The sequence below is a fragment of the Pipistrellus kuhlii genome, unplaced genomic scaffold, assembly GCF_014108245.1.
Source record: "Pipistrellus kuhlii isolate mPipKuh1 unplaced genomic scaffold, mPipKuh1.p scaffold_m20_p_3, whole genome shotgun sequence".
Classification (NCBI taxonomy): domain Eukaryota; kingdom Metazoa; phylum Chordata; class Mammalia; order Chiroptera; family Vespertilionidae; genus Pipistrellus; species Pipistrellus kuhlii.
Window position 1 is genome coordinate 11,039,616 of NW_023425529.1, and position 23,289 is coordinate 11,062,904.

Consider the following 23,289-nt stretch of genomic DNA (forward strand, 5'->3'; position numbering starts at 1 on the left):
AAGTCCATTGGGAGAACAGAGATGCACAAAGAAGGGAGCATTCATTGGACGGAGGGGGTCAGAAGGTTCCCTAGAGTGGTGATGCTCAAGTCAAGTTCTCAAAGATATGTGGATATCTGTGAGGAAAAGGCATCCCCAGTAGACCACACAGCCTGAGCAAAGGCTCAGAGGGGGGCATGGTGGGGAACTACTTATAGTTAAGGTGTTTTTTATTTTTTTTTATTTTTTTTTTTTATTGATTTTTCACAGAGAGGAAGAGGGAGGGATAGAGAGTTAGAAACATCAATGAGAGAGAATCATCGGTCAGCTGCCTCTTGCACACCCCTTACTGGGAACGTGCCCGCAACCAAGGTACATGCCCTTGACCGGAATCGAATCCGGGACCTTTCAGTCTGCAGGCCGACGCTCTATCCACTGAGCCAAACCGGTCCCGGCTATAGTTAATGTGTTTAGAAAAATGGGTGAGCCCTGATTGGTTTGGCTCAGTGGATAGAGGGTCGGTCTGCAGACTGAAAGGTCCCAGGTTCGATTCCGGTCAAGGGCATGTACCTTAGTTGCAGGCATATTTCCAATAGGGAGTGTGCAGGAGGCAGCTGATCAATGATTCTCTGGCATCGATGTTTCTGACTCTCTATTCCTCTCTCTTCCTTTCTGTAAAAAAATCAATAAAATATAAGAAAAGGAAAAAAAATGGATGAAGCTGGAATGTCACGGAGCCACCCAGGGAGGGCTCACATGCTAGGAATAGGTGCTTGGATTGCATTGAAGACAGCTGGAAAACCATAAGTACTCTAAGCAGAGAAGTGCTCAGATCTGACTTCTAGAACAATTTTAGAAAGATCTGTGTATAGTTGTAATATAAAGTGGCAAAACTCTAAGACCTGAAAGGAGGATTGAAGAAATTCTTATAAGACTCAAAGGCATCCTAAAATAGGGCTGTGATAGTGTGGAAGAGAGCAGGGGCAGGGTCTAGAAAAGTTAGAAGGTAGAATATAATTTAACTGGTTGGTTAGCTCATGTGCCATCTCTAGCCTCAAGCACTGCATTTACATTAGATGACTGGATTAGATGTGGAGAGTGAAGGAGAAAGAGGAACTTCTTACTTCTGCCAAAAGAAAGAAAAATGGTCTATCATCCAAAATGGACAAATTCACTAGTTTCCCATAAGGCCCTCCATACCAAAATGCCCCCAAACCCAAGAGAAACCAAATCTATGAGGACTTCGGTGACAAAGAAATGAGAGAAAAAAAAGGAAAGGGAAACAACTGGGCTGAGGAAGTTTTCAGTGCAGAAGTAAGTGAGGGACCAGGAGGCATGGATAGGAAAGAAATGGGTGATTATTGCTATGAAGCATGTAAGCATATTAATGAAGAACTCATGGGAATTTTTGTTAGCTGAACTGTTTCTGGATCATGGCACTGTGAAACTGGCTTATGTCGGCAACAACTTTATAAGGATCACAGTTATAAGCATCACCAAGCTCCAGGGGTGGTATCACAAGTCACAGAACTGGAGGATCAGACACAATCTGGAAGGAACAGTTGTGAGTCATAAAGCTGTCCTCACACTGGACAGATATAACTCTCTGAAGAAGCCACTAATTGGTCTTGAGTCTACTTTTGAGATTGTGCAGGGCAAGCCAATTCTTCCATGTGACAACCCTTATGCTATTCAAAGGCGGTGCTCAGAGAAAAATTAAATTAGCTAAGAGTGGGTACATTTTAGTAACTGTGTATGATGCAATTCAATGGATTAACATATACTACTGAGTTATTTATATGAAAGATTTTATGACTCAAATCCAAAGTGTACTTTACATTTTCTTTTGCTTTAAGAATCAAAATCATCACTAAAGGGGGGAAGAAATCAAATATTATACCTGGATCTGAATGGAAGGAGCCTCTAGTGCTCTGTAAACCATTGGTAGGACACTGTTCTTTATTTCATCAGGAGGAGTTTTGGTTAATAACAAATCCATTTTTTGTAAGAAAATTAACAAAATCTGTGTAGAAAAAGGAAATAATTCATTAAATTCCAGAATCTTTACATGATTTTATGCACGCCAAAATTAAAAGAATATTCTAAAGAATAAAATTCTAAAGAATAAGTTATATATTTTCACACTCACCATGTTGCTAGCCTGAGGGCATGGAAGACAAAAACATACAAATCAAGTCTCTTACAGAATATTTAACATCTGCTCTCAGTTTAGGCATTTAAATAAAGACTAATGTCTAACTCTCACAAATCTTCAGTAATATGTCACTCACCCACAAGTATCAACTATCTGGAAAACAACTGGGTAAACCTGGAGAGGGATTTGGGATGGGAATGGGGGGATGAGGACAATTATGTGATATCATAATCAATAAATAAATTTAAAAAAAAGAAATAAAAGCCTCAGGGCAACAAAATCATATGGCCCCCAAAAGTAAATTCTGTCACTTGGTTTCCATGAAGCTCAAGAGAAGAAAAGGTATAGGAATTAAGAGAAGAGTCAGGAAAAACTCTAGAAAATGTCTCCGTTCATTTTTTGACCTAGCTGCCACCATCTACCTAAAGTATAAGGAACAAACTGCCTTTTTTGTTCATAAAGAATACTTAAGACTTGCTAAGGCTCGGTTAGAATTTTTCAAAAGAAATTTTTAGCTAGACTACTGCGGAGGAAAAGAATACCAAAGAACGGAGGCAAATAAGAATTCAAATGGTATCCTTGGGATACTATATTGACTAATGCATAGCTTAGTGGACATGTGGCTCCGCTATTTTCCCTCCTGATATTTTAACACTGTTTGCGTGAGTCTGCTTCCAAGTTACCAGTTCCTTCATCTGCCTTTTACTTAGCCACAGGAATGCCTGCCTTACCACGAAGACTTCTTTCTGTCCCACTCCTTTGAAGGGAAGGATTGTAAACCGCCTGCCACAAAACCATTAAATCAGGTAGCTGATAGTTTATTAATAAGTGATTGCCATGTAGTGGCAAAAGCAAGTAATAATTTACAACGTGCCAGAAAATTTCATTTACTCTCAACAGCCTCTTTCATTTTGGAAATGAGCAAAATGGAAGCTTTAAAAGATTAAGGACTTGAAGTAAGGAGATAAAGGATAGATTCAAACCCAGGTATATGATCCTACTGCTCTTAAATCCAAGACCACCTTGAATGTGGCAAATAAATATTGTAACATAGTTTACATCAGACACTAATTATGTTTTTCATTTACAATACACACATATATTATTTTTGGGTGCAATAAGCATTTTCCCTTTTCTAATGAAACTCTTCATTAAAAGTAAAATAAAAGAGCCGAAATCGGTCTGGCTCAGTGGATAGAGCGTAGGCCTGCGGACTAAAAGGTTCCAGGTTCAATTCCGGTCAAGGGCATGTACATTGGTTGCAGGCACATCCCCAGTAGGGGGTGTGCAAGAGGCAGCTGGTCGATGTTTCTCTCACATCAATGTTTCTAGCTCTCTATCCCTCTCTCTTCCTCTCTGCAAAAAATCAATTTTTTTTTTTTTTAAGTAAAATAAAAGAGAAAACACTGGCATAAATCTATATAAATAAAGAACCCTGAATAATAGAACAAACAAAAAACAAATAAAAACACTTAGGTGTATAGGAGAAAAAGATATACTTCTTTTTCCAAACCTGTAACTTTTAATAAGGTCAATGGGAGCAGCATAACACATGTACAATCTCATTATAATTAATTTTCTGAGAGGTGAACTTATAGAGAACTGCAGACATTTACTTGGAGAGTTCAATTATAATCTTAAGATTGGTTCACTTCAAACATGAAAAATAGGTGACTAATGGAAAAGAAGTCTCATATTTATCTCAATTTTTTAAAAGTCATATATTCCTTGTTTTCCATGATAGTTTCCGTTGACCAATATCACTGAATAACAGCAGATAAATAGGAAAATTATCTATATACATACTTGTATTGGCTCCTGCTGTTTAAAGACAGGTCCAAGGTCAGGTAGAATTAATTTAACATATTCTTCTTTGGTGCATTCTTCAGCAATCATTAGAACATTAGGCAAAACAAAAGGTACCATGTCAGGGTTTACAAATTCTGAAGTCAAGCAAGGCAAAATTCTCTGCACAATGACACGCTGAAAGGAAAAAAAATGTTTCATAAAACTAAATTTTATTTCAGTTCTTTAGTACCAACATTGAAATTATAGTTTAAAATCTCCAATCCCTTTGGGTAAGGTGACCATATAATTGATGGTTGAAATGGATATTTAAAAGTAAAATAGGGTGCTATTACCAATTATGGTAGGACAAAGACATAATTTGGTAATGTCCCAAATAAAAAAAGGATACATAACCACTCTTCCTTTAGGAAACCTTCCCTCAATTAGTCTTTATGAATATGTTTTTCCTCTTAATTCCTTCATTACTTATGACTCATACCACACAATTTAAACACTATCCTATATTGTTAATTATTGCTTCACACATGTTAATCCTATTTACACTTACTATAAAGGCCTTGAGAGCAAGAATAATTTTTGTCTCCTCTTTATTTTCCATAGAATTTAAGTAAAGGACTAGACAAGCAGTATATAATCAATTAGTATCTGATAAATTAAACATGTGACATTATTTTGGAATCCGAAATTTTTCTTTTTCAAACAGTGGTTTCTTTAGCATTTATAGAAACTATACTAGTATATACTATTCCTTATTATACTATACTATACTATACTATACTATACTATACTATACTATACTAGAAGCCCAGTGCATCGATTCATGCACCGGTGGGGTCCCTTGGGCTGTCTTGCAGGGACTGGGCCTAAACAGGCTCTCTGACATCATCTGAGGAGTCCCAGATTGCGAGAGGGTGCAGGCCAGGACGAGGGACCCCACCAGTGCATGATCAGAGTCAGGGAGGGACTGCAGGAGGGCTCCAGGATGCATCCAGCCTGTCTTGCCCAATCCCAACAGGTCAGACCCCAGCAGCAAGCTAACCTACTGGTCAGACTATCTGTCCCCTAGTGATCAGTGCACGTCATAGCGACAAGTCGAACAGTCGGACACTTAGCATATTAGGCTTTTATTATATAGGATTACATTCATTATGTAATAAGCCAGAGAGGGAGAATTGAGGAACTGGAAAGACCTAGCATCAATACAAACATATCCCCTTAAGTGTTCCTCAATGACAGATTATGGGCTTCCCTTATGACATTTATCTTTCAAATTTTTTTATATTATTTCATTTTTGAACAATGCAAAAGAAGGTCCACTAAACTTCTGGCTTCAGTTTCAAGTCTTTTACAGTCATAAAGTTACATTTATTTCTTTGGAAGAGTTATCACAGTAAGTTAAAGTAAACTTTAAATTCTAAAATCCTGGCTATAATAAGAAACTGACCAACAACAAACCTTGGGCAATTTTGGTAGAACCTTTGGCAGTCCTTTGAAAAACTGTGATTTCTGAAGGTTATCTCTTTGGAATAAGGTATCAAAATACTGCAGTGTTACTGCACCAACATCATCAAAGAATGGAATCTAAAAACAGAAAATAAAGTTATTTTGATAAGCATTAAGGTACTTCTCATATCTGCAACTGCCACAGTTTGATTAAAAATATTTAGAATATTTAACAAATATTTAAAAATATTTAAAAAAGATTACTTCATAAAAATTCTAATTTAAAAAATCAGAATAAGGAAGTAACAAATTATTTTTCTTTCCAAGTTCAAATTTTCACAAGCAGTACCTTTGAGTTGGCTGAAAAAAAATTTTTTTTTTTTTTACATAACTAGTAAAATATTGAAATATTAAGTAAAATAGGTTGGAGGTACAAAGAACATCATTAATCTATTAAAGTCCATGCGTGAACAAAAGTTGTAGTGAACAAAAGTTGTAGTGTCCAAACTTTTGCATGTATAACTATGTCACAACTATTGTTTCTTTGAAATCTTAATTTTATATCAGAGCAGGTATATACATAAATTATTTAAATGTTTAAGAGTAAAAGAAACTGAATATTTAATACATTCAAGAATACAGATATTACCTGGGGACTATATCTAATTAAATCTTGTTTTAGAAGCAGTTTATCTACTTTCACAGATTTTCTGTTCCCCCACCTAGGGCAGAAATATGTGTACTCACTTACCTTTGTCATTTGATCTGCATCTGGTCTTACAGTTGGAGTTACATTTAACAGTAGTTTTACATGTTCACGGACTTCCTCAGGTATATTTGTAAGTGAACTAGATCCTAAACGACTCAACTAATCATAAAAGTGATAACATTAATTAAATATGAATAAAAATATTCAGAGATATGCATTTATATTGTCAAGTTCATCTAAGAAACTTAACATTTACTTAAAAATCTATTTTTAGATTCAAACAAATTGCTAATTCTACTACTGCAAGATAATTAAAACACTTATCTTTATTAGCTGATTATTTCTATTCCTAAAACAAAATGCCCAGTTTTTTAGACCATATTTTAAAATTCAGTCTAGTAAATACATGTCATGATTATAGTTGTAGTAAGACTTGAACTAATTCTCATTGATTAGAGAATTACTTTTGCTAAGTTGATTTTATGCAAACAAACTATAAGACACTCATCTCAGAATTTTCTGAATACATTTTAGAAAAAAAAAAAAGTAGCACTTAAATACTTTTCTAATGCAAGCAAATATTTAAAGGTAAATACCTGATCCAACTGCCTACTGAAACTCTTATAAATATCTTGCTTATTAATTTCAAATACAGGTTTCCCTTTGTTAAATACAGCATAAATGACAGTTCCTAAAGAGTACATATCACTGGCTGTTTCACAGCTCACAGAAAGTATGTATTCAGGAGCCAAATATTCAGGATTTGGAAGACACAATGATGGTAAATTTGGGTCCCATTCTTTACATGGAAACTTGGGCTATAATAAGACAAAAAAAGAGATTTTATAGCTTACACATTTTAAATTAAAACAAACCTCTATCGACTAACAATGATATAGTTTAAAATTCATAATTAGCCATGTAAGTAAAAATTGTCATCCCCACCTTAAATCATAAAATTCTCTCATTTCCAAATCTGGAAAGTACATGGAACAAATTTATATAAATATAAAAAAATCTCTTATATTGACATTACTGAGTTCTCTTACAGAAGACTTTAAGATACACTATGTTTTGATACACAGGGTTCAAGTTTTATGGGCTCAAATAGATTATTGATTGAAACCTTATTCTTGTACTAACCATGTGATTTAATTAATAGGTTCAAAAAGTTGTAAGATTAAACAAATGTATAGAAAATAGACTTAAATAGTCCTTTACCCACAGTACATAATCAATACAAATTCTTTCTGCTTCCCTTAAAAATGTTTACTTAAATTACAAACCTATCTTAGGACAAATCAAGGTCTCCTTAACAACTATAAATAGTGAAAACTTGAAATACTGCAGCGTTTTCCAAGTGTAAATAGGCAGGTTTAATCACTAAGTAACAAGTGCCAGCTTGAGGTTCACAACATTTGTTAGTGCATTTGACATGGCGAGGAAAAAAATACCTTAACCCAACAGTCCTCAAATTTATTTAAATCTAGCATCTTTTTCTCAAGCAACATTAACTATTGTGGAATTAATGAGCTGAAGAATACTTTTAGGTACAATAAACTCTAAAAATTTTCTATAAAGTTAAGCATACCATTGTACCATGCAACCTATTTCTAGACATTTGTCAGGCTTATAAATTCTCTTAACCATTCCAGATGCCGTCACAAATTTCCATAGCTTTAAAAAATTAGAACACTAACACCTTCATTACCTCTTGTTCAGAAGGATTGGTCGATGATACACAAAAATCAAAGCCCATTATTTTCCAAGCTCCACTTTTATTCAAAATTATGTTTTCAGGTGTAATATTTCCATGAACCATTTTCACACTACTATGCAAAAATGACAATCCTTCAGAAACCTGTAAATGTAAAAATAACCAGACATTTTTACATTAAATAAAACTCCTTTCAATTATAATAAAGTGTCTCATAAATCATAATTGCAGCTTCTCCCAAAAGGTTTTTTATTTGTCAGATAACAATTAAATTTCATCACAAACGCAAAAGTGCAGAGGATAAATGAAACAACCGAGTACAACTATTAAGTTCTTTTCTTAAATTTTGTTTGTTTGTTTTGAGAGAGAAAGGGAGAGGGAGAGAAAAAAAAGAGAGATTTGTTGTTCCACTTATTTATGCATTCATTTGGTTGTTTCTAGTATGTGCCCTGAGTGGGGGTGGAACCCACAACTTTGGCATATCTGGAAGATGCTCTAACCAACTGAACTACCCAGTCAGGGCCATTAAGTTCTTTTCTGTAAGCAAAAAGAAAATACAAAAGCACTTTACTATCCAAACTTACTGGAGAAAATCTTTGGTTTCTGAGTTACTGATTGTAAATATTAAGAGATACCTTTGTCAATTTAATTCTAATTCTTAGTATTTTTTAGACTTACACTTCATATTGAAATTCAATTTTTCTGAATAGCATTGTGTTCAGTTTTCAAATATTAAATAATGTTCTCTCATTCTCAAAACATTTAGGTTTACTGAAAGAAGCCAGGCCAAAATAGGGAATACATATTTTATAATGCCATTTATAAAATTCTATAAAGGACAAACCAATTCATAGTGACAGAAAGCAGTTCAGTGATGTCCTAGCGTGGCAAAAGATAGAAAATAAACAGTAGGGGAGAGAGGGATTATAATCGGTATGAGGAAACAAGGGGGGGCGGGGGATGACTAGGTGGTAATGGGTATATGCAGGATATATGCATTATTTTTATTGTAGTGATGATTTATGAACTTATAAAACTGTGTATTTTAAATATGGAAGTTTTTGTATGCCAATTAATTATACCTTAATAAAGATGTTAAAAATAATAAATGGAATGAACAGTTAACTATCCTTAAGGAACTAAGGATCTATTGCAATTTATTCTATAGAGCTGAAGATATTTTGCTAAGCAGGGAAAGAAAAATAAAAAAATATGGACATATATGAAATGGCTTACTATATCTCCTGATACCTATTAAATAATTCCTTTAAAGATATAATTTCTTTTTATTAAATACTTTATTATTTCAATTTAATATTTATGAAATGAATTCACAAGATTTAAAACTAAAAAAAATCATGCACCAGTTAATGAGTGCCCTTATCCAAAGGTTACCCATATTATGTTTCCAACAATTTAAATAAGTCTAGAAATAAACTACAGAAAATTCTAGAACAAATAAATTTTAAATTACTAAAAAAAAAAAAAAAAAAATGCAATGATGTCTACATGGCTAATAAATTTGAAATATCCAAAAACAATTTTGAAGGAAAAATTATTTTCACATGATGAATAGAAATACATACCTGAAGCAAACCATATTTAGTTTCTACATCATAAAGTTTATAATCCTTAATGTCTGGAGACACAGTAGAAGGCAAATTTTCCCAGTTACCTAGAACATTGGCTAAACTGGCAAAAACTGGTTCTGTACAAAATGCCAAGCAATCCCTGTTTTAAAAAGAAAAAAGGGTAATTCACTATCATTTTTTTCCCACATTATCAAAATTACGTATACCTAAAATATTATTGGTTCTATTAACAAAAACATAATCTATTTTAGATTTCTCTTCAGTATTAACTTAATAATTCAAACCTATAGAACAATGTCTCAGGAAGCTTTGCATAGGAATTATACAGGTAAATCATTCAACAGTCTTTTAAACTAAGTGTTATAACCATTGTGATACATTTTTTTAAACTTAAAAAAAGTCAGGAAATAAAACATCATTTCAACTGCACTTTTTGATTATTGATATTCTTCATGGAAAACCAATAAACTAATTTAAAATATTGCTACATTATACCTAAACTATTCTCTTTATTTATAAGGCTATAATTTTCAGACTATGTGCAAAGGAAGCCACAGATTTCCCATAAAGGCCTCTGGAGCAAGAGGAATCAGAAAGAGGGACAGAGCATAGCTCCAGGTCCCCTATTTCATAGAAAGCAGCTTTGCTTTTTATGTATTTTATATACCACTTGAAAAAGGTGTCAGATTTTTGCCCAAACCGGTTTTGCTCAGTGGACAGAGCGTCAGCCTGTGGACTCAAGGGTCCCAGGTTAGATTCCCATCAAGGGCATGTACCATGGTTGCGGGCACATCCCGGTGGGGGTGCAAGCAGGAGGCAGCTGACTGATGTTTCTCTCTTATCAATGTTTCTAATTCTCTCTCCCTCTCCCTTCCTTTCTGTAAAAAAAATCAATAAAATACATTTTTTTTAAAAACAGAAAGGTGTCAGATTTTAAAATTTTTTAAATTACTGCTCTTGCCCAACTGGCGTGGCTAAGTGGTTGAACATCAACCTATGAATCAGGAGGTCAGGATTCTATTCCTGGTTAGGGTACATGCCCTAGTTTGGGGGGCATACAGAAGGCAGCTGATCCATGATTCTCTCTCATCATTGACATTTCTATCTCTCTCCCTTGCCCTTCCTCTCTGAAATCAGTAAAAATGTTTATTTTTTTTAAAATGACACAACATAAATTTCATTTTCTTGTCATTCTCAGCAACAGATCTCAAACTCATCCTTGAGAAAGATGGAAGAGTAACTTAGGGCTATGGACGAACAAACTGGGCACAGTAGGTTAAATGTATAGAACAGTACCTGAAACACACATAAAAATAGCCCCCAAAGAGTGAATCAATGAAGACAGGACAGAAAATTCTAGCAAATTAACAAGGACAGCAACTTTCAGACAGGGACTGTATTCTATACTATTTCAGTGCTTAGCACAGAATAAGCAAATAGACTCAAGGCAAATGTGAAGAAAGCTTCAGTTAATATTTCAAAAACAAGACATATACATAGAATATGCAAATAAATTTTAGGGAAATAACTAATCCTTAAGAACTCAACACTCAGTTTATAAAAATTTTTCACTGACAGGAAACTATATAGACAGATTTCATATTTAAAGTTATTATAAACTATTTGATCAGCAAGTTTCTTACATAAGTTATATAAAAATTTACCTGGATTCTTCTAAAGGATGCTGGACAGTAAGAAGTCGAGGGTGCCGTAGCCGAGTTAACTGTTGGACTCCTCGTTTTAGACAATCAATGATTTGATCCTTTTCAAATTTTTGATATTTGTCAATCAGCTTTTTATCAAAGACAAAAACAGCCACCTCCTAAAAAAAGAATTGTGTAACTAATTTTAACCAAAAATATGTAAGAGTATTAAAATTTTATTTAAGTGTCACAACAGTCTTCAAGTAATTAAAAACTAATAACCTGGAAATTTTAGCACCATTGTAATGCTTTTCTGATATCAAAAAGCTGGTTTCTTCATGATTAGTAAATCTAAATATTTTTAAAGATATAAGACCCACAGCCTCAGTTAAGAACATAGGAAAATCATATCTGAACTCTGGAATCAGAGGTACACATAAACTGTGTGCAATGTGTTGTCCCACATTTAGTAGTCTCGTATGTAACCAGAATTCATATAAAAGTTAAAATGTTTAAAAATTCAAAATGCTATTCATAATGGTAATGCTGGAGCATATTATAAAATTTTGAAATCCTTTTTAAAAGAAAGATTGTATACACAAAACAATTTATAAGCTTCTTTTACATATGAATAACCTATAATTTCTCTCTCCTTTTACTCTATCCCCATCTTGTTATGGGTAGTAATGGGAATGGTTACCAGTGTAGGAAGATGCTTCCCCATCACCTCTCTTTGAGATCATTCACAGCTTATTTTATACGACCAAAATCATACATCTTTCTTAACTCTCATCTTGCTTTCATTCTCTCTGTTACCCAGGAAAAATAGTTCCCATCCATTTACCAATCTTAACAAGTCAGTCAAAAACTAGCTATATTGATTATTGATGAATAATCACTGGTATATTTCCATCATAAATACAAAGAAAACAGATAAAGCTGGAAGCAAAATTAACAGGAATCAATGCTAGCCTTCCAAAATTCTTTGAAAGATTTTTTTCCTTTTTATTGTATTTATTGGATGACACTGGTTAACAAAATTATACAGGTTGCAGGTGTGCAATTCTACAACACATCATCTGTAATTGTTTTGTGTGTTCACCACCCCAAGCCAATTCTCCTTTTATCACCATTTATACCCCTTATGTCCTCCTTCAGTTCCTCCCATCCGCCTCCCGTTATGAAAGATTTTTGAATGGCTTTTCCATAATTTCTATAGAAGTCTGTTTCAAAAACTTCTTATTAAATTTATTACCACTAAACTTCAATATCCAAAATAATATCTTTCCATTTTATTGCTGTTCTCTTCTAATTATTTTTACATTATGACTGTTTTCACAAGTTAGCCTAGCAACCTAATCACATAACAGAGATTTCACTGCAGAATTCCAAACCAATAAATTTCTCAAATACAACCTGTTTTAAGTTAGAGATTCTTTATATATGTACAAGTGAGTTAAGGATATTAGAGGATATCCTTAACTTAAATCTCTGAAAAGTGGTAACATAGAAGGACTATTTAGTACTGAATTTTAACATCCCATTCCCTAAGCATCTGTGTACTTTTTAGGAATTCTTTCATTTCTAATAGCAACCCTATGAGTCAAGTTATTATCCCCAATTCACAGATGAGGGTATGATGAAAAATATAAATGTATTATCTAAGATTTCACAACTGGTAAGATGAAAAAAATCAAGATTCGAATCCAGTCAATCTAATCCTAGGGCCCACATTCTTAGTCAATATACCATTCTGTCTCTCCAGAAATAACACATAGCCAATATATATCGAGCATCCCAGTAAAACATGACATATGCCTTCAGGAAAACAATCATTTAAGTGAGAGCTTTAAACAACATCTACATATAAATACATTATTTTATCTCTTTTGCTCATTATGAGACACAAGACAATCTGGAGCTAAGAGCATAATATGAACTAAAAACAAATGACCTAGAAGTTCAAGTTCCTATCTCACAACTCATGTGCACAGCCTTATTTTAGTAAGTGTTCTGCTATAACACATTTTATAAATGCATCCAATTTAAATCTGTTTGTCTTTTCAAGATGTTTTAAAAACAGGTCATGTGAAATGGCTCTTGACTCTTGCAATTTCACCACCTTCAGTTCATAAAGAAGAAAAACATGAAACTCTCTCAGACTTCTTTTAGGTCAAGGATGAAAGATTCCTACATAGGTCAGAAGGGGTTATTTTCATTGTTTCAATCAGTTAATTAAAGTAAACCACTTTTAACAAAGTTGTTACTAATTAACTAACCCTTTAGGCCTCATATCTACATCCTATGAGAAAACTCATCAGAAGACTATTATCTAATTTCTAATTTGTGTTTTCCTTCTAATATTTCACTATACTAACCTCTGCTAACAAATATCACATGTGTAAAATGCCTACCATCTTATATGTTTACAAGTTTCTTGAAGAAAGAAACCATGCCTTAAGTACCTCTATACCCACCACAAGATCTACACTAGAAGACAGATGTTTGTTGCCTACTGGTAGTCAATAAAGATAAGCAATTACATGAAGCTTTTCATTATCGCCTTGAATTAAAATCTTTTCAACTTTTCATTATGAAAATTTTCAAACATACAAAAAGATAATATAGTGTAATCATCCAATATATCTTCCACTTAAGATTCAACAACTGTTAACTCTAAGTAAAAATTACTAAAGCAAAATGTAAGCCATAGTTAGCACTCTATAGTTTGGCTTTGTGAACCAAAGGGTCCCGGGTTTGATTCCAGTGAAGGGCACATACTTTGGTTGCAGGCTCCACTCCAGCAACCAATTGATGTGTTTCTCTCACATTGATGTTTCTCTCTGTCTTTCCCTTTCTCGACCACTCTCCCTAAATATCAATGGAAAAATAGCCTCGGGTGAAAATTAAGAAAAAAGCAAAAAGAAATGCCAACTGGATCAGAACTATGATAAATAAATCTAAATATCAGGTGAGTAAAAAATATTTTTTAAACGATATTTTTCCTAAATAGCCTATCTTTAAATTTAAAAAGGCAATGAAATAAATTATTTTTTAAAATATATTTTATTGGTTTTTTTACAGAGAGGAAAAGATATAGAGAATGAGAAACATCGATGAGAGAGAAACATTGATCAGCTGCCTCCTGCACATCCCTTACTGGGGATGTGCCCACACCAAGGTACATGCCCTTGACTGGAATCGAACCCGGGACCCTTGAGTCCACAAGCCGACGCTCTATCCATTGAGCCAAACTGGTTTCGGCTGAAATAAATTATTTATTTAAAAGCAAATGTTTCTCAAAATGGAGGCTATATATATCCAGAGCCAAACCAGCGAGGACTGTATATATCTTTCGATATAGGACTAATTTATAATTTTTAAAAGCTACTTTGCTTACTACCAAGTGTAAGAACACTTGCTGAAAACAAGATAGTTTAAGTCAGTGGTCGGCAAACCACGCTCTTTGGCCCCTTGAGTGTTCTAAAGCCACTTCTTCAAAATAGACTCACCCAGGCCGAAAACCAACCTCTGCGCATGAGCCACGAAGTTTCAATCGCACTGTACGAGCTGTGGAAGAGCCACACTCGATTGGCCAAAGAGCCACATGTGGCTCTCGAGCCACGGTTTGCTGACCACTGGTTTAATAAAATCTAAGTTAATGTATACCAATGTCTAGGGTTTCCTAACAGCAGTCATGACCTCCACTAACCTATCCCTCAAGCCACCAGAGATGGTTTTTTTAAACACAGTGGTTCCCGGTGATCTCTATTTTATGGGTCTTTCATGACAGGCCAGTGATGACTGCCAAGCATCATACTTTTTTTTTCATGCGATTTGCAACAATGTTTCTTTCTCAAAACAATAAAGCAAAATCTAAAATTTTATTTAGACTAAGTTAAAAATAAGGTCATTTTGAGAAGACTGAGAGATAAAATACTTATTTATTTTTAACTATTAAAACTAGTTATTCGAATCTCTTAGCCCAAAGTCCCTAATCTGGTGTTTACTTCAAAGTCAAATTTAAGATCGTATATTCTGCTATACACAACTGCAATCAAGTACACTACATGCTACATCAAGAAAGATGCCCTCAGTCTCAATGTCCCTTTATAGGGGGAAGTAAGGAGGGAAAGGACTAAGGAAAGTAACATATTTCTTTGTTTTTTTCCTTCCACTTTCTGTAAGTTCACAGAAAGTTCTATATCTTGTCCTATATGGTAAAACCAGTCACATGTGGCTATGGAGCATCTGAAATGTGACTAGTGCAACTAAAGAACTGAATTTAATCTGATATAATTTCAATTAATTAAAATAGCTATATATATATATATCTTGTGGCTACCATACTAAATATTGTATATTGAATAGCAAAACTCTAGATTACTTTCTGTGATTCCCATTCAGTGCCCAGGTGGGTAAAGACTTAGCTATTCCATCAAGAATGAGCCAGTAGTCCAGAATGGATAATCAGTTCTAACCCATAAGGTATGAAAGAGGCAAAGAAAAACATTTCAAAACCACATCCACAGAGAACAATGAAATATTTCTAAACTATCTTTTTCATCAAAGCAATAAATTTGGGGGTGAGGGGACAAGAAATATAATAGTTTCCTAAGAGAACTCAGTTCTGGCAGTCAGCAATTAAGAATTGCTGTATTACTGTACAGTAGTTAATCAATGATCTATTGTCTGTGCCTTGTTCTCATGTTCTATGAGCAGCAGCTCCAACATTATCAGTGGATGTCAGCGTATGAACTACTAATATAAACACCAATACCTAGGACACTTTTGGTTAAGCACAAAGACACTATTATATTGCCACATCCTTAAAAGTAATGTAAAATTCAGTAAATTTGATGTTTTTTCATTTTGCCTTTATATAAATACTTATAAAAGCAATTTGTGCTATTGTGGGAGGTTGGTCATTTACAGGCTTCATGACTTCAAACTTCATGAGCTTTTTAAGTAGTCAATACTCAAGAAACCACTTACTTTGTGATGAAATTTTGTTGAATTTAAAGGGAAAACAATGTTCCAAAAATGACAAATCAGTCAGCATTGAAGACACAAATCAATATTGGACTTAAAGACTCCCTCCAAATGGCAATAAAAATAAGATTTGCAGGTCAGGTGCAAACCACATACCAGCAATATTTTTCATAAAAGTATAGCAAAGTCAATTTAGTCTTAGACTTGTTTGGGAAATAAGCTGGTTTTGGAAAAGTGACAAATAATACATATCCACAATTATATGACTGTGATAGTCACCGGAAAATTCGTGTAATAAATCCCATAAGCCTTACAATCCAAATGTTTCACTTTTAGGGAAGTAAAGTACTTTTAGAAATGGTGATTTTTCTTTTTAAAGAACATACTTCTACGGAGGCCTTAAACTGGAAGGTTTTTCAATTCTTTGACAATTCCAACAGAAAGCTGCAGTAAAATTTAACATTAATGATCCTCCACATTTCTAAGAACAATCTGTTGGGTCTCCTAAGTTAAATTTAGAAAATAATATTACAACTCATTCAAACTACTCCTCACTAAAAGGTCAGTTAGTTTTCAAATAACTTTAAAATCAGTATATAGCAAGACACGTTAGTATTGATTGTAGCCTACAAATATAACCCTCTCTTTATATATACATATATATACACATATATATATATACACACATATATATTCATATGTGTGTGTGTGTGTGTGTGTGTGTGTGTGTGTGTATATATATATATATGTTATTGATTTTTTTACAGAGGAAGGGAGGATAGTTAGAAACATCAATGAGAGAGAAACATCGGTCAGCTGCCTCCTGCACACCTTCTACTGGGGATGTGCCCACAACCAAGGCACATGTCCTTGACAAGAACTGAACCTGGGACCTTTCAGTCTGCAGGCTAATGCTCTATCCACTGAGACAGTGGTCTGCAAATTCATTAGTCAACAGAGCCAAATATCAACAGTACAACGATTGAAATTTCTTTTGAGAGCCAAATTTTTTTAACGTAAATGTCTTCTAACACCACTTTTTCAAAATAGACTCGCCAGGCCATGGCATTTTGTAGAAGAGCCACACTCAAGGGTCCAAAGAGCCGCATGTGGTTCTCAAGCCGCAGTTTGCCAACTACGGCACTGAGCCAAAGGGCAATATAACCCTTTCTGATGGTAAAATTTATTCAGGTTAAATGCAAAAGAAGGGGAGGCAATGGTAAGATATATATACATATAATACCTTAATTTAAAAAAGAAAAAAAAAGAGCACTTAAAATAAATAAATAAATAAATAAATAAATAAATGCAATAGAATATTATAGAAGTCAATTTTCAAGAAGGCTATAAAATTAAAGCGGGAATGAGAATACACTACATAAGAATGCATTTAATGCCGAAAAAATTTAACTGCTTATTTTCCCAATAACTTATTGACAAATATGAAAAGGAACATGAAAATTTTTATTCTAAAAACATACTTTGCTAAATATTAAAATGTAATATTACATAATCATTTGTGTAGCTATGTTTATTAAGTAAACAAAATTTAATTATAAAATGAGATTATATATCAAACAATATACTCACAACCAGGAGATTCAAGGCATGTTTAAAAGCATTTGTTTTTGTATGACTTCATCAGACAAAGTGAGAACTAAAGAATCCATAATTTTTGGCATTTCTTTTTTTTTTTTTTTAATATATATTTTATTGATTTTGTACAGAGAGGAAGGGAGAGAGATAGAAACATCGATGAGAGAGAGTCATCGATCAGCTGCCTCTTGCACACCCCCCACTGGGGATATGCCCACAACCAAGGCACATGCCCTTTTCCGGAATCGAACCCGGGACCCTTCAGTCCCCAAGCCGATGCTCTATCCGTTGAGCCAAACCGGTCTCGGCAATTTTTGGCATTTCTTAACATAAAAATGCATTCATGCATGTTATGATCCTTATTAGCATGTGTTTTTTCTAAGTGGACTCAATGAAAACTTACCTGTTTTGTTGACTTTTTTGTGCCATTAAAAATCTTCCAAGCTAGCCCATTCCCACCACTGGCAATGTGACGACCAACATCGAATTCTCTAGTGACAGGATTTCCCATTACAGCACTAGTGACGTCGGCTGTTACTTTTGTAACAGTACTCTTCAACTTATTAAGCATGGACTCCATGGCTGCAATATTGGGCAATTATAATTACCTAGAAACACAGGGGGATAGGGAAGCTCTGATCATTTCTTTATTCTTATTTAAGCACTTACCATTCATTACATAGTATGAAAAGCTTAATATATCTAAACATTCAGCAAAACAATCCTATAGAGCTACATAATGGTTTAGTCTTCTGAGAACACAACATAACTTTCATGCAAATTTAAGTCTAGGAACCAAACAGTTCTCTGCAACCTCAACTGTCATAGACCAGGAAGAAAAAGACATATTTACACTTGACACTGATATGAATGTTGCTCAACTATGTAACTTGGACCCTTTAAGATAGAGGTGTCGAACTCAATCAGAGAAGGGGCCAAAATCTAAAATCCAGCCTAAATCACGGGCCGAATGGTTTACTGAACAGTCATAAACTGTCATTGTGATGGAAACGCAGCGGAGTGCAGTGATGACAGCATGGTGCGGGCCACATTGCAAGGCCTGGCGGGACGGATTTGGCCCGCGGGCCTTGTGTTTGACACATGTGCTTTAAGACATACAGTGGTGTAAAGGGTCTGAATCTTTCTTCGGACTAAAAACAACCATGTAAAACTTGAAAGGAACTAAAAACAGTAGATTTAAATCCAACCATATAAATAATAACCTTAAGAATAAATCATTTTAAATTCAAATTAAAAAGCAGATTATCAAATTAGATTTTTTTAAAAAAAGGATGACCCAACTTATGCTGCTTAGAAGAAACCCACTTTAAACCACTTTATAAGATGACTAAGAGAATGTGAAAATATACTAAGCTGGTGTGGCTACATTAATAGACAGAATAGGCTTGAAGACAAAGAGGAACATTTCACAATGATAAAAGTTAATTCGTCAAGAAGACATAACAAACCTAACTCAATGAGAGAGCTTCAAAATAAATACAGCAAAAAGTGACAAACTGAAAGAATAGAGACAAATCCACACTTATAGTTGGACTAGAATATCCTCACTCAGTAACAGATGGATAGAAAGACCAAGTAGACAGAAATCAGTAAGGGTATAGCCAAAACTGGTTTGGCTCAGAGATAGAGCATCAACCTACGGACTGAAAGGTCCCAGGTTCGATTCTGGTCAAGGGCATGTACCTTGGTTGCAAGCACATCCCCAGTAGGGTGTGTGCAGGAGGCAGCTGATCGATGAGTCTCTCTCATCGATGTTTCTAGCTCTCTATCCCTCTCTCTTCCTCTCTGTAAAAAATCAATAAAAATATTAAAAGAAGAAGAGTAAATGATATATTATGGGTGAAAGTATGGGTGAAAGTATGGCAAGACTAAAGAGAATATCAATATGTATTTCAGAAAAGAGGGAGGGAGGAGAGAGAGAATACAAAGCAAGAATACAAAGAGAAAAGACACTAGGAAATAGGGACAAAGAATATAGGAAAGAGATGGTGAGTGGACGGGGTGCTAGTTAAATGGTTGTTTACTTTATAATTAACTAGAGGCCCGGTGCACAAAATTCATGTGAGGGGGAGAGGATGTCCCCTCAGCCCAACCTGCACACTCTCCAATCTGGGACATCCCTCTCACAATCCGGGACTGCTGGCTCCTAACTGCACCCTCACCCTCACCCCGTGCCAGTCTGATCACCTCTAACCCCCTCTGCCTGTCAGCCTGATCACCCCTAACTGCCCCGCCTGCCTTCCTGGTCACTCCCAACTGCCCCTCTGACAGCTGGGTTGCCCCTCACTGCCCCCCACCCCCTGACAGCCTTGTCGCCCCATGCAGCCTGATGTTCAGTTATTACTGTGAGGGCATCATGACCAATTTGCATATTACCCTTTTATTAGTATAGATATTAAATTTCATTATGTCCTGTCTTATATTATATATCAAAATTTTAAGAGAGAGAGAAGTTGCTGAATTAAGAAAATAGCTGTAAGGAAGGGAAAGAAAGAAAAAATTAAGACACAAGTATGCATTAGAATCAAGAAAACTTACTGGCCAATTAAAGGGAAGGGACAAGCCAAAACCGGTTTGGCTCAATGGATAGAGCGTCAGCTTGGGGACTGAAGGGTCCCGGGTTCGATTCCGGCCAAGGGCATGTACCTTGGTTGCGGGCATATCCCCAGTAGGGGGTGTGCAAGAGGCAGCTGATCGATGACTCTCTCTCGTCGATGTTTCTAACTCTCTCTCTCCCTTCCTTTCTGTACAAAATCAATAAAAAATACTTAAAAAAAATAAATAAAGGGAAGGGACAAAACTAGGAATCCCATCAGGTGTCTAATTTCAGAATCTAGGTGCAGAGTAAAACCATTTACCAAGGCAAGACTTAAAGCAGGCAACTGTCTTTTGTGGGAGGAAGAACTCAATTTTGGACAGATTGAATTTGAGTTGCCTTAATGATTTTCATATGGAGATATCTAATAGATTTCAAATATGTGGACCAAAAACTTAGAGAGAAAAAACGTCTTGATTGAAGATCAAAATTCAGGCACCATGACCTTATAACCAGTGCAGTAATTAAGACTGTAAGCTTGAGCATGGTAACCCAAGGAGACCTAAGAAGAATATCATGAGAGCAACAGAAGATTAAGGACAGATAAACTGAATGAGTTTGTAAAACAACATTTTGAATTATTAGCAATAATCTTTTAACATATAGAAAACCTAGAGTCTAAATATCTTTTCTTAAACTAAGTGATAGTTTTTCAGATTTTAACTTTATTAATGAATAAAGAAATAAGTATATGTTTTACAAAGACAAAGTTATAAATGACAGAAATATATATTCATATAAGCCATTTCCCCTTGTACACCACAAGAATTCACTTGAAATTCAATTACCTCCCCCTCCTAAATCTCAGGCAAAATAAGGTTTGAGAGAGCTTCAGTATGATCCCCAGAATATACCTTTTTACCATCTGGCTCAGCCATCACTTGGCTTTTAGTGGAACCAGTAGGTGAATCTGTTGTATTACTACATTTTACAAGCACCTGATGAAAGGTGGGTTGAGTATTATAGTACCTGATGGCAGGTAGTTTAAAGGAACTGGCAATTCTTTAGTTCTGCCTACTCAAAAACTCTAGACATAGCAAGAATATAGTAGTTAAAATTATATAATGCTAAAAATATGTCCTGAATTTTCAAGTAACACAAGTGCAAAAAGAGATTCTTAATTCGCAAGAAAATACTGAAAAGTAGAACTTGCATTTTTACTAGAAACTAGTGTCCCGGTGCATGAAATTTGTGCACAGGGGTTGGGGGTGTCTCAGACCAGCCTTCACCCTCTGGGACCACTCAAAGGATGTCCTACTGACAGTTTACAGGAATTAGGCCTAAACCGGCAGCCAGACGTCCCTCTCACAATCCAGGACTATTGGCTCCAGCCATTCACCTGCCTGCCTGATTGTCCCCAACTGACCCCCCGCCACCAAATACCTGCTCACCCCAAAAGTCCCCCGTGCCAGCCTGCTCACCCCCAACTGCCCCCCCTGCTGGTATGCTTACCCCCAAAGGCCCCTGCTGTCCCATCCTGGCCTGATCACCCCCTGGCCACCCAAGGTCCTTGCCCCTTTTTTTCTTTTTCTTTTCTTTTTTTTCTCCCCCAGCACCTCCTTGAGTGGAGGCCAGGGCCAACTGGAAGCAAGTATCTAGGACTTATTATCTTCTATAATTGAAACTTTGTAGCCTTGAGCAAAGGCCAGGAACAGCCAGGGCAAACAGAAAGCTTGGCTTCCTCCATTGCCAGGGCAACCCAAGCCTCCTGCTTGCTCCATCTCCATGGCCACCAATTATTTTTGTTGGGATTTATTTATCTCTTATAATTGAAACTTTGTAGCTTTGAGTGCAGGCCAGGGCTGGCCAAGGCAGGTGGAAAGCTTGGCTTCCTCCATTGCCGGGACAATCCAAGCCTCCTGCTTGCTCCAGCTCTGTGGCCAGTCACCATCTTAGTTGGATTAATTTGCATACTCGCTTCTGATTGGCTGGTGGGTGTGACTTGTGGGTGTAGCAGAGTGATGGTTAGTTTGAATGTTTCTCTTTTATTAGTATAGATACTATAATATAAATAAAAAGGTTACTGTGATTACATCTGGTGATGAAATCATGTTTAGTAACTGTTCATCTCATGGCACCTAGCAGAGACTAGACTTTCTTTTTTCTTTCTTTTTTACTATATTTTATTGATTTTTTTACAGAGAGGAAGGGAGAGGAATAGAAAGCTAGAAACATCGATGAGAAACATCGACCAGCTGCCTCCTGCACACAGGATGTACCCGCAACCAACGTACATACCCTTGACCAGAATCAGTCCTGGGACCTTTTAGTCCCCAGGCTCTATCCACTGAGCCAAACCGGTTTCAGCAGAGAATAGACTTTCAATAAGCACAAAATATTACACATTGACTACAAAGAACAATATAAATGAATACAAATGAGCTCAAAATAGTTTGTTTTGTTCCTTAAAGAGGTACCATGGTCTAAGATTTCTTTCTATATAAATGTCTAAAAATAAAAGAATATCATTTACCCTGGCCAGTATGGCTCAGTTGGTTAAAGGGTTGTCTCATACACCAAAAGATAGTGGTTCAATTCCTGGTCAGGGCACATACCCAAGTTGCAGGTTTGATCCCTGGTCTTGGATGGGACAGAAGGCAACTAATCGATGTTTCTCTCATACAATGATGTTCTCTCTCTCTCTCCCACTCTTCCTCTCTCTAAAGTCAATAAAATTAGAAAATAATAAAATTAAAAATAAAAGACTACCACTTCTATAGTCATTTAAATATTTAAGCATTCATAAATGAAAACTTATCATTTGAAATAAGAATTACATTAATATGACATAAATAACTTTGGTAAAATGCTTCATAAAATTTGGGGAAATTTTTTGTACCTATACTCCCATATGCAGCACTTATCTGTTTTTATCTAAAGTAAGATAATCTTGAGAAACATTCTTGAAATATATGTTTTCTTTTTCCTGTGGGAGCACTCAGAGATTAGTAAAAGTTTTAAAAAGATACTTAATAATTCAATGAGATTTTTTTTTTAATGGCTACTATCATTCTTTGGCCTATACCAGTGGTCGGCA

At 35.3% G+C, this 23,289-nt stretch overlaps 1 protein-coding gene across 4 annotated transcripts in view; it reads right to left on the reverse strand.

The window, feature by feature from the left end:
- Window positions 1–23,289, reverse strand: part of SCYL2 (SCY1 like pseudokinase 2) — a 55,290-nt gene that overhangs the window by 27,604 nt on the left and 4,397 nt on the right. Inside the window, exons 3-11 of one of the 4 annotated variants that reach the window (XM_036455745.2) lie at window positions 18,039–18,245; window positions 11,069–11,226; window positions 9,399–9,543; window positions 7,807–7,956; window positions 6,692–6,913; window positions 6,138–6,254; window positions 5,399–5,524; window positions 3,941–4,117; window positions 1,880–2,002 (exon numbers count right to left, since the gene is read on the reverse strand). In XM_036455745.2, the coding sequence (XP_036311638.1) occupies window positions 1,880–2,002; window positions 3,941–4,117; window positions 5,399–5,524; window positions 6,138–6,254; window positions 6,692–6,913; window positions 7,807–7,956; window positions 9,399–9,543; window positions 11,069–11,226; window positions 18,039–18,215 (1,395 nt within the window). In that variant the 5' untranslated portion in view covers window positions 18,216–18,245. Of the gene's footprint in view, window positions 1–1,879; window positions 2,003–3,940; window positions 4,118–5,398; window positions 5,525–6,137; window positions 6,255–6,691; window positions 6,914–7,806; window positions 7,957–9,398; window positions 9,544–11,068; window positions 11,227–18,038; window positions 18,247–23,289 lie in introns of all 4 variants that reach the window. The other 3 variants (XM_036455744.2, XM_036455746.2, XM_036455747.2) reach the window with 3 other exon arrangements.